General features: G+C 44.4%; 1 protein-coding gene and 1 non-coding gene across 3 annotated transcripts; one reads left to right on the plus strand and one right to left on the minus strand.

Moving 5' to 3' along the window:
• Positions 1-4,310: 4,310 nt before the first annotated feature.
• TRNAV-UAC (transfer RNA valine (anticodon UAC)) lies at positions 4,311-4,383 on the plus strand. The gene has a single exon. It is a non-coding gene; the product is annotated as a tRNA-Val (tRNA).
• Positions 4,384-5,866: 1,483 nt separating this feature from the next.
• On the minus strand, positions 5,867-8,066 carry TCEAL8 (transcription elongation factor A like 8). 2 transcript variants are annotated; one of them, XM_062183454.1, is made up of 3 exons: positions 7,962-8,066; positions 7,487-7,559; positions 5,867-6,855 (listed from the first exon to the last, which is right to left on the minus strand). In XM_062183454.1, exon 3 carries the CDS (start codon positions 6,811-6,813, stop codon positions 6,463-6,465), a length of 351 nt encoding a protein of 116 aa, XP_062039438.1. In that variant the 5' UTR covers positions 6,814-6,855; positions 7,487-7,559; positions 7,962-8,066; the 3' UTR covers positions 5,867-6,462. The 2 variants fall into 2 exon arrangements, with proteins under 2 accessions (XP_062039438.1, XP_062039439.1); XM_062183455.1 differs by lacking the exon at positions 7,487-7,559.
• Between the last annotated feature and the right edge of the window lie 4,109 nt (positions 8,067-12,175).

A 12,175-nucleotide genomic window follows, 5' to 3' on the forward strand; every position in this document is an offset into this window, starting at 1 on the left:
TGGCTCTTAGGGGGAAGTTTATGTTCCAAAAGAATAGTAAGTTATAAGCCTGATAAATTTGTAGCTTGAATAGAGTTTTACTTTGGCCTTTATGGAACTACAGAATGCATTACTCTTTGGATTCACTTGCTGTGGTTTCATCCTTCCTACATTCTCAAGCAACCCAATACTCTATTCCATAGTTTCCATTCCTAAGTTTCTCTGACCCCTTGTTCTGAGACTCCTTTCTGACCACTGTTTTCATCCCATGCTAGATATGAATGAAATGGGATGGGATGAAACTTGGTCTCTGTGACTATCTATATTGGGTACTCTAATGGCTGGCAAGGCAGCTCACATGTGGCCTTCTCACAGCAAGGTCTGATACACCAAGTTGGATTTTTCTTAAACTATATTTTTCTCACTAAGCTATATTTTCCCTTTTGTCATAACTCTCTAAGGTTGTTCCCAGTACATCTAATTAGATACTTAGATGTTCTCAATGTTGATTTTAAAAAAAAGAAGCACTCATAGGAAATAGTCTACATCAATTATTGTCAAGTAAATAATAGATAGCTTGACTCTTCACCCATTTAAACTTGATATCATCTTTCCATTTCCTGGGTTACTAAGAATCATATTGATCATTTACAAGAGTCTAAAATGAGAAAATGGCTATTTTAACACATATTTCTGACTCCAAAATCTATGATTTCCCTATTTTTTTATACTGTCCCCACTTTATATAGTAAATCTCTAGGATTAAGGCATATATTGGTTAAAAGTGACAAGTATGTGTCCATGTCCTGTCATGCCCATATGGTTGGATAATGTTTATATTGATCCAAGTAGTAAGTTCCAGCAAGCAGTTGAATATAGAGTCCCAGGAGAAAAGTCAGGAATAGATAAATGTATTTTGGCTAGCACAATCTGACACATAATAGGCTTCCAATAAACATTTGTTAAACGAGTAAATAAATGAAACGTGATTTTGAGAATCTAAAGCAAATGCAGTTGAGAGTTTATTCTTCCAATATTTTTCTATATCTATCTATTTTTAAAGCAGAATTAGCAATCAGTTTCACAAAATTCTTCGAATGTCATACTACTATTTTATTTTTACAGTTAGCACAAGTTTATTGGAGAATATTTAGAAAGCAGCAATAAAACGCCACCATGTGACAAAAGAAAGTATTACAGCATAAATATAGATGAATGAGAATGGCTAGGATGTGGCATACACAGGGGACACTTCTCAGCCAGGACCAGTAGAGATGCAACACATACTCTTACACTAGCTTCTCACAAGGAAGACTGAAAAGAAAGCAAATGAAGAAATGGAAGAGTCAACAGCCCTGATATCGGGTAAAGAGAAAGGAGAAATGGAATTACACTGTCTTCACCTTTATGAGCTTTTCTGAATTGTAAAAGCTCTACATACTCACCTACAAGCATTCATTCCAATATTTTGATATTTATCCTTAACCTGTATTTGTTTTTTAATAGCTGGGTTTTTCATGAAGCAGTTGGCATGACCAGCTTTCCATGTCAATGATATATTTCTATATCACATTTCTAATTCATGACAGCAAGATTTTACTCATGATTTCACTGTTTCTGGAAGGTAACTAAATACAATAGAAATGTAAATGGAATATTTTTCTCAGCTTGCTATATAGAAATTACACCAAAGTGAATAAAAATTCAGTTATCACTTATACAATTGCAAATAAATGACAGTTTTCCTATTTAGCATGTGTTGAAGTTGTTTCTATGCAAGGGAGAAGGTTGAATAAAAGGAGCAGGCTTAAGGTTTTGCTTTAGGAGGGTGGTAGAGGGCCAAGAAAGCACAGAGTTTTTGAGTTCCTTTTGGATATTGTCTTTACATCACTCCCTCATGATGGTGATGATGATAATGATGACAACATTGATAATAACGATGGCTACTGATCTAATATTCTCTGAACGCCTGCATTTGTTGCTCTCCAATCTGTCTTGTTAATTTACATAGGGTTATACTCATTTTACAGTTGAATGAAGCAGCATGACTGATCTCACATTCCTTATAAGCAGAAAACCCAATTTTAGCCGGTACTTCCCCATTATGCTAGATCTGCCCTTTTAGGGGACACATTTCCAGGGCTTAATAACTGGTGATTTCAAACATTCAAAGTATGTGACTTGTGTCCAACCAGAAACTGTTGACTATTCACTGAACACCATCCCTTGAATATGACAATGATCATGACAGTCCTGATGATGCTAGAGAGGACGTTTGCTGTTTGATCTAAGAGTCTTATATTTGGCAAGGCCATGAATGCCCTGGTCTCCAAGAAAGAAGATACTCTCCAACAAGGAGACTAGGATCACATACCCATAAGGAGAACAACTCAGTTTAAAACTCGGGTTTATCTTTTGCAATGCAGTAGTCCTTAATCAGTTTGCTTTCCTAAACCCAATAATTTTTAATTTCATCTTCACTTTATTGCCCAAACAATCCATTAAAAGGATATCAGAATTATGATAATGTTTTCTCAGATGACAGACACAGCAATTACATTGCTTCCTCCATCGTTAATACCTTTAAAATCATCTTCACACCAATTCACAGCTTGGCTCTCCCGGACCTGAGCGGTGGACGGGACCCGCAGTGCATGTGGGTGTTGCGACAGGAGGTAACACGCCTTTTCTCCTGAGCCCTGGGACCACATGCCTTTGCAAGCTCCCTCTACCTGGAGTCTCTTGTAGTGCTGGGCCTGGGCCGACTCAGACATCAGCTGCACTGCACTGCACCAGGCAGCCCCAGGAAACCCCCTAACGGGCCACAGCACCCCTGAGGCCCTCCTGGGAGTCTGAGCACGCTGAGCAGGCGAAGGAAGGGGCAGTCTTGTCTGCTGCCCAGCCCCATTCTTGCCCCAGCTGTTTGGGGAGCCACTCCACTGGCCCCAGAGAAGAGTCCACCCCTTGTGCTTCAACCCTGAGCTAGCTGGGCTGACCCAGTCAGCCCTTTGCTTGCTCAGACTTCCCCAACCAATGTGTCCACTCGGGAAGCTGTGGGGCTTTAGCATCCCCTTCCCTACAGAACGTTCTCCGAAAGGGAACAGGAAAGGGAGGGGCAGGTAAAGTGCTGTGTCCTGCCACGGACTGTCGTCATCCAGGTGTGTGTGTCCAGGACAGCCCAGCGGGCAGCCTAGGAGCGTCGGGTGCCTGCTGCAGGCCGGGGCAGAGAAGCCGAAGGCAGACCCACCCTGGAGAGCAGTGTGGCTGGGTGAGCTCACCCACAGCCTGCCTGAGCGCCAGGGGGATGGGGTCATCCTGTCTTGTGAAACCGGCACTCCCTCCTGGACCTTGTCTCACTGCAGCCGGAAGTTCAGGCTGCCAGAACCTTGAGGCATGGTCTGGGGACATGAAGAGCTCCCAAAACAATAGTGAAAAATACAAAACAAATAAAATATGAAACAAAAACAAAGCCGAGGGCATAGGACTGGCTTGTTGTTTTTTGGACTAACCACAGAAAGAGGATTTGGAATTATTTGATATATTTAACTCTTATTAGAAGCAAAGAATGCATGGCTGAACGCAGTGTTTAGTCAAGAAAAGTGCATTTTATATTATATTCTTTTCCTGTTCTTTTTTATCTTGTCCTTCTTTGTTAACAGGAATCATTTACATTTTGCATATAAAAGATTTGTCAATTGTTTACATTAAAATTCATAGTTAAAAATATATGCTTTCTGATGTTTCTATTCTGTTCCACTGTTTTATCCATTTGTTTTTGTACCAGTAACCAGGCTGTTTTGATTATAACTGCCCTGTAGTATGTCTTGAAATCTGGTATTGTGATGCCTCCGGCTTTGTTTTACTTAGATAAGATTGCTTTAACTATTTGGGGTCTCCTGTGTTTCCGTATGTATTTATAAAATGCATGCAAATAAAATTTGAAAAAGTAACAACAACAAAAACATATGCTGGTACAGGCCTTCTATTTCCCAAATGTCAGTAAGCAGTCACCAATAGTTTTTCTAAATATTTTATGGTTTGTATTTGTAATAATGGAAAGCTTACCGTGGTCCTCATGCTTCAAGGTGTATTATGATCACCCAGAGAAGTTCGTTAGCTATGTTACATTTGCAAGCCGCTTCCAGAGTGTGGCTCAGTGGCTCTTATGTGCGGCTCAGAAATCAGAATTTTCAAAACGCTCTGCCATTGAATCTGATGCAAGCCATTATGTGCGATACTTTGATAAAACATTTGGAGTACACGGCATTCCTTGTTCTGTTTCTTTTCATAACTGCTTATCATAACTCGAGAGCAATATCAAGAGCCACAGGGGTTCCATGGTGTAGTGGTTATCACATCTGCTTTACACGCAGAAGGTCCTGGGTTCAAGCCCCAGTGGAACCATGCCTGGATGAGGATTTTTTTTTTTTTTGGATTTTCAGCCCTTGAACAAGTGAGTTTAAAAAAAATAAATAACCTTGCCAAAGATTATTCAGTCAACCACAATTTGGACAAATCTACTGACTTATTAGTAATAAACTGGTCCTCCAGCAAAAAATAAACAAATAAATATTAGAAAACTATATGTCAGTTAAACATAAGTATGTGAGGATATCAGGTGGAAAAAGTCTCTGTTCTATAAAGAAAATATAAGCCCTAACATTTATATAGTAACCATTCTGTACCCCATTCATTAAAGTACCTATATAATGTGCCTTTGCAAGTTTTTTCACAGTTTAGCAGGGGTGGAATGGATGAAGGGCACTGATCTTCAGATCTGTTCCTTTAGTTTCTTGTGTAATTTTCTCGTCCCCTGAAAGACTTCTGAACCAGTAAGGCAGGTCTTCCAGGAGCTCTCAGGGACAGATCATCTCACCAGAGGACAAACCTTACTTCCTGCATGTAAAGCAGCGACTCTGACTAGAGTTATGATGTTTTTTACTCAAATTTGAATTCCAGTCCAACTCCCAAATGACTCATGTCTGACTTCTATGGGGAGAGAGGGTCTTGTGATTGAAAATACAGGGGACTGCTTTACTAAAGCCTGTGCAAGACATGTGACCAAGCTATCCTAGGGCAGTCCCACCTGTGTTAAGTGTCACCATCAAGCAGAGAGGGGCTTTTTTTTTTTTTTGACAGGCAGAGTTAGACAGTGAGAGAGAGAGACAGAAAGGTCTTCCTTTTCCATTGGTTCACCCCCCAATGGCCGCTGTGGCCGGCACACTGCGGCCAGCGCACTGCGCTGATCTGAAGCCAGGAGCAGGTGCTTCCTCCTGGTCTCCCATGAGGCTGCAGGGCCCAAGGACCTGGGCCATCCTCCACTGCACTCCCCGGCCACAGCAGAGAGCTGGACTGGAAGAGGAGCAACCGGGACAGAATCTGGTGCCTAGAGATAGATAGGACTAGAACCTGTGGTGCCAGTTGCTGCAGGCGGAGGATTAGCCTAGTGAGCTGCAGCGCCGGCCAGAGAGGCTTTCGAAGAGAGTGGGAATTCAACTCCCCTCCCACCCCTGGGAACTCCAGCAGGGTATTGGCACTCAAGGCCTCAAATGCAGCAGTGGTGCTGGTTGGGTGGACAGCAGAGAGCAGGACTCACTAGAACAGCCAGCCGTGCCCATCAAGCATGGCAGGAGCCAGGAGTGGCCACAGGGAAGGGCTCAGCAGCAGAGGACTGACATGTCTGCTCTGAGACATGTTCTGCATAGGGTGAGTCATGCCAGGGCCTCCCTCAAGTAACTGATGATTCTGTAGCAGGTTGAGGCTCCATACATACAGGCAGGAACAAAATCCCACCAAGCACAGCTCAGTTACTACCTCATTTCTTCCCCCACAGCAGCCTTATGAGGCAAATATATTCCCCGTTAAAAGACCAAGGCTTAAGCAAATGTATCTGCCATAACTGCCAGTTTTATTCCTCTGGCTAAGAGATCCAGAGGTGATTTGAGGTTTACATTTCTTTTGTATAGTTCTTTCAAGAGTTTAGGTTGCCCCATTGCCCATAGAAGCTGGTTGCAAAATTATTTAACTCTTACTTATATATAAAAAAAATTCCTATTACTTTGTGTGTGTGTGAGACAGAATTTCATTAAAAAATACACATAAGCAAAAAGCAAAACAAAACTTCATACCACACAGAAAGAAGCAGTTAAGTTTTTGATATATGATTGTATGTATACACACACACACACAATTTGGAATTTTATCCTACATGTGTGAGCTAATACTTAATATGTTGCTTTGTAACCTGCTATGTTTGACTTTACAATACGGAATGAATGTGTTTTCATGCATATGTGTGAAACTTCCCAATTGGAAAACAGACTGGAAGATGGATCAAAATCCAATGAGATGCTGGTAACAAGGAAATTACCTAAAACAAAATATCCTCAGATAACTAAAAGTAAAATAGAGTTCAAAGACACATCAGAAAATGCTAACAAAATGAAAGCAGGGGCCAGATTTTAGTATCAGACGTGAAAGAATTCAAGGCCTAAAGCACACAGGATAAGGACGGCTGCGTGAATGTCTTTGCTTCCAATGCATCATCACAAATTTGTTTCTTACTCTTCTTATCTCTTCCCTAAGCCTTTCCAACTCATCTCCTCCTCTTATCATTTCTTCAGGGTCCAAATGCCTAACAGGAGTGTCCTCTTTAAATCCTGGGCCCGGCTGAGTGGGCCCTCCTCCAAGGGTTCCTTCGGCCTCCTGGCTTACTTCTTGGGAAGGTGCGGGATTTCCTTCTGCCTCCCGTGGTACCTCTCGTGCAGGGTGGTCTTCCTCAGCCTTTGGCATGTTCTGTGCTTTTCCTTCATTTTCTTCACAAGACTTTTGCATGTTGAGTGTTTTTGGACTATTTCCTTTTTGAATGAGTTAATCCTGGAAATCAAGAAGACAACAGGACTAGGTGCCACGCAAACAGCCAAGCTGCCAGAGCATGGGTTCCCAGAGCCACGGGCCTTTTCTGTATCTGGTCCCTGATGGTCAAAAGTTTTCCAACTAGACAAGGCTAGATCCTCAGGCGCAGAACTCCGGACTCCACCCCTTCCTCCGCCTCCCTTCCCTCCCCCTCTCCCTCCTGCTCCATCTTCTCTCCTCCCCGCTCCAGCCCACCATTTTCCCAGCAGGCCTTGCTACAAGCCTCTCCCAGCGCTGAAATGGGAGCAGCATAGAAGCAATTAACCCTTCCCTCGCTTGTGATCTCTAACGCTCCCGCCCTTTCAGGCTTTCTCAAGCCACCCTAACCTCCAGCCTCTCAGCTGAGAAGGCTGCTCCAGTCTGCGGCTTTCCCTCTCCTTCCTTACCCCAGCCCCGCCCCGTGTCTTCAGCCTCCCCTTCCTCCGCCCTGTTTCCGCTGCCGAGTCGGCACAGGCCTCCGGCGGCGCTTACTCCCGAAGGGGGGGGGGGGGGGCGGGGGGGAGGCTGCGGGTGCCCTGGGACGTACTTTGATGTCATCCGGACTTCCACCCTCACCCAAAGGGAGCTGAAGTACTTGCACCCTTCCACTGACCTGCAGGGATCCAGCGGATTCTCCTCCCGCTTCCCTCACCTCGATTTCTGGAGCGCCCAAAAGACCAACAGTCCTGCAAACAGACAGGAGTGTTTAATGAAGAGGCCAGTGCTGGGATCAAGACTCCCTTTCACGATTCTCGGTCTCATGGATCTAAACTTTCCCACGTCCCCATCCTCTCTCTCCTTTTATGGCAACCCCGCCCTCTCCTTGCCCACCGTTAGCCGGCCACCAGGGAATGGGAGAGGCAAGTTTTGCCCACATTGTTTCCACGACCCTCCGGACCCGCAGTTAGCTTTCCTTCTACCTCGCCACCCGCCATCCCCCAACAAACAATCCCAAATCTCTTGCAGAAAACGGGTGTTTGGCAGAACAGTCGTGTAGGGAAAGCACGGCCAGGCGGCACCGCTCCTTTTCCGCTCTCTGCCAAATGGGCCCCCAGGGTCTCCAGGTCAGCGCCCACCTTTACACTGACCTGAAAGGACCTGGAGCACTTTCCTCCTTCTCCAGCAATAGGGAGGTGTTACAGGGAAACAGGCCCTGGACTAGAAGGACTTCTGCACACGTCGACTCCTGGTCACGTGAGCGTCGCGTCATCAATGAGCTGCACTCCTCAGTTACCACTCCCATCACCACTGCCGCCCCGCCCTTGCATTCCCTCCACTTGATGGTGTCAATCTTTTTCCGTATTTGCCAATCAGAGACAATAAAACCGGTATCTTCGCCCTGGGGTATCTATTTACCTTTCTCAGATTACCAGGGAGGATCAAGCTTTCAGGGATAATTGGCCATTTCTCCTGCTTCCCAAACGTCCACATCGCCCTCTCCAAGGCCCCAAAGTCCACCAATTCCCCGGGAATCCTACACATCATTAAAATGGGGAAAGGTAGTTAGATGCGGGGAATGGGGGGGGGGGGTGCTGGAAAAGGGTGAGAGAATGATTTTCTAGTCTCGTTCAGTAGTTTTCTGTAGTACTTTTAAAGAACAATGTTTTAAAACGGGATGCCTCGTAAGATATATACAGGACAAATGAATTACATTAATTTCTAAGAAATTAAGTTTTCTGGTGACTACAAATGAAATGACTATTTACAACATATTGATGGGTTCACATTTTTTCAAATCTTATTAAGACACCTTTAAAAATTGACTCCTGAATATAGCTGTGGAAGGAGGCCAGGTTTTCTGTTGCTAGCAATTTTGTTTAAGTAATCCACTACTCTCTCTGGCTGAATTGAGGTTATCAAGTGTTAGATGTCTTATCTTTCCATTGATGATTGCTGGTGGCTTCCACCTGGATTTCAAAAGAAGGTTACAGACTGACTCCCTCCCCTCATGTCTTCTGTAGGTTGTAGTGCCTTGCTAAATCAGCTAAGTCCAAAAGCATGCTTCTCACAGAGTGAACTTTTTCTGGGAGACTCAAAGATATATTTTGTAAGGAAGCATTTTGCTGTTGTGAAAAAGATACATTTGTAGAGAATTAACTCTTCTAATGAAACACTCAGGAAGGAGAGAGTTTCCTGTATCTCACCATTGATTGTTTCATTTTTTTAGCACGTGGAATTTTCATTCTTTCATGGAGCTTTTCAGATATTCTGGTATCTTTGTGTTCCATTAAAAAAAGAGCTATCAATGTGCATAATTGTCATGATCATAAAGCACAGAGAACATCATTGCTGTAAAAAAAAATAGTTTAAAATAAAAAGTGATGGGGACGGTGCTGTGGCAAAGCGGGTAAAGCCATTGTCTCCAGTGCCGGCATCCCATATGGGCGCCAGTTCGAGTCCCAGCTACTCCACTTCTGATCCAGCTCTCTGCTATGGCCTGGAAAAGCAGTGGAAGATGGCCCAGGTCCTTGGGCCCCTGCACCCATGTGACAGACCCAGAAGAGGCTCCTGACTTCTGGCTTTGAATTGGTGCATTGCAGCCAATTGGGGAGTGAACCAGCAGATGGAAGACCTCTCTCTCTCTCTCTCTCTCTGCCTCTCCTTCTCTCTGTGTGTAATTCTGACTTTCAAATAAGTAAATAAATCTTTTTAAAAAATAGAAAGTGATGTCTCTGCAACCCAGAATCCACTAGTACTTGGAGATGTGGTGGTGCCTGGAGTGGCAATCTGACCAGTGGAACCAGCTGCTGTCTGTTGTCCAGGGGGTCACAATAGGATGCCTCAGCCAACAATAGAGATCACCAGGGAGCAGGAAGGACAGAAACAATAAATATTTTACTGCCTTAATGTTTTATAATTTATATTTAAGCATGAATAATTTGTTGCACTGTTGAATAAATTTTCTATTATTACGTGTTTTAATATAAGTATAGCTAGGAAGTTATAAAGATTTAATTGTTGTTTCCAACTAGATGTTTCCACTCTTTCAGATGTTATCATATAGTGGGGAACAACTCTGATCTTTCAATATACATATTATTAATAGCACAATTGACTCTGTGTGTGTGTGTATGGTTCTATCAGGTTCTATAGATTTCTTTAAGAACCACCACAATTAGAATACAGTTCAATCACCCTGAAAAACTCCTTCTGTTGTGTCGTTATATCCTACTCCACTTCCCTAAACTCTGGCAATTGTTGATCTAGTCCCCATTCCCATAGTTCTGAAACTGATTCCTTTCACTCAACATAATGCCCTAAACATTATGTCCATTTGAGTTGTTTCATGTTTCAGTAGTTTATTCTCTTTTGCTGAGTAATATTCCATTACTTGGCTATTCCACAATCTATCCAGTCAGCTGCTGAGAAACATTTGAGTTATTCCCAGTTGGGGCCAATTTTTTAAAATATATATACATATATATTTATATTTATTTGAGAGACAGAGTCATAGAGACAGGGAGAGACAGAGAGAAAGGTCTTCCATCTCTTCCATCTCCTGGTTCACTCCCCAGATGGCCTCAATGGCCAGAGCTGCACTGATCTGAAGCCAGGAGCCAGGAGCTTTTTCCGGGTCTCCCACGTGGGCATAGGGGCCCAAGCACTTGGGCCATCTTCTGCCACTTTCCCAAACCAGAAGCAGAGAGCTGGATCAGAATCAGAGCAGCCGGGACTTGAACCAGTGCCCATATGGGATGCTGGTGCCACAAGTGGCGGCTTTATCCACTACACCACAATGCCGGCCCCTCTTCCATTCTTTATGAACACTTAAGTTAATGGAAAAGATGGAGGTGGTTGTGCTTGTTGTGAGGAAAGGGCTTCAGATGACAGAGTGGAGCGGGAGGGCACTTTCTCTTAGATTGTGGTCTATTTGTCCCTCAAGGAATAAGGACTTGAGTGCTGCCTACTACTCCACCACAGCACCAGCCCCAGTTTGTAGCAATTGTAAAGAGAGCTGCTGTAAACGCATATGCACAGATTTAGGCCCTTATTGCTTCATATCTAGACTACCTGCCTTCAACACATCTCTTGGCCCCTGCAATCCACTTTACACTTTACCATCAAGCTGAACTTCACTCTTCACTGCTTTCTTTTTTTAAAAAAATAACATTTATTTAATTCATTTGAAAGACAGAGTTACAGAGAGATGTAGAGACGGAGAAAGAGGTCTTCCATCAGCTGGTTCACTCTCCAGATGGCTGCAATGGCTGCAGTTGTGCAGATCCAAAGCCAGGAGCCAGGAGCCAGGAGCTTCTTCCGGGTCTCCCACGCAGGTGCAGGGGCCCAAGGACTTGGGCCATCTTCTACTGCTTTTCCAGGCCATAGCAGAGAACTGGATTGGAAGAGGAGCAACTGCGACTAGAAGTGGCGCCCATATGGGATGCTGGCACTTCCGGCCAGGGCTTTAACCTGCTGTGCCACAGCGCCAGTCCCTCTTCATTGCTTTGAATTCTCATTCTGTTGTTCCTGACCCTGAATGGCATCCCCATCACAAATGAAATAAATCCCATACTCCTAATCACTACATCTCCCTTCATCGTAACGGAGCCTCAGGACACACATTCCCAGTCTTCTCATCCACTTCTCTGCTTCACCCAAAACGTACTTGCACTTGGGGCAGAGTACGCTGCATTTTTTTCCCTCTGTCCTTGCTCCCCATTTAGTCCTCCTGATTATGTCCTTCTTCCTCCTAGATCTTGATCCCGCTCAATCTTAGAAGCGTGGCCTGGGCTGGCTCTGTGGCATAGTAGGCTAAGCCTCTGCCTACGGCACAGGCATCCCATATGGGCGCTGGTTCATGTCCCGGCTACTCCTCTTCTGACCCAGCTCTCTACTATGGCCTGGGAAAGCAGTAGAAGATGGCATTAGTGCTTGGACCCCTGAACCCATGTGGGAGAGCCAGAAGAAGCTCTTGACTCCTGGCTCCTGGCACCTGGCCTCAGATTAGTCCAGCTCAGGCTGTTGTGTGCATTCAGGGAAGTGAACCAGCGGAGGGAAGAACTTTCTCTCTCTCTTTCTCTCTCCCTCTGTGTGTAACTCTGCCTTTCAAATAAAGAAAAAGTGTGACCCTCATCACCCTGCTTCTGAAGCCACCCAGCTGGAAGTTATCTCTCCCTCTCCCTCCTGTTATTGCTGCACGTAAGATCTTCACCTCTCATGTAGTGTATCTTGTACCTTCCCTCTTTCGTGTGTGTGTGTGTGTGTGTGTCGGGGGTGGGGAGAAGGTTGTATCTAACCAGATAGATGATAGCTACAGAGTGGGGATGAGGATAAAAGATCAGGCTCCAGCTCTTATGCTTCT

The sequence above is a fragment of the Lepus europaeus genome, chromosome X (assembly GCF_033115175.1).
Source record: "Lepus europaeus isolate LE1 chromosome X, mLepTim1.pri, whole genome shotgun sequence".
NCBI lineage: Eukaryota > Metazoa > Chordata > Mammalia > Lagomorpha > Leporidae > Lepus > Lepus europaeus.

Bases quoted from the DNA above. Each gene is read 5' to 3' on its own strand.
- TCEAL8 (XM_062183455.1), bottom strand. From the start codon at position 6,813: ATGCAAAAGTCTTGTGAAGAAAATGAAGGAAAAGCACAGAACATGCCA.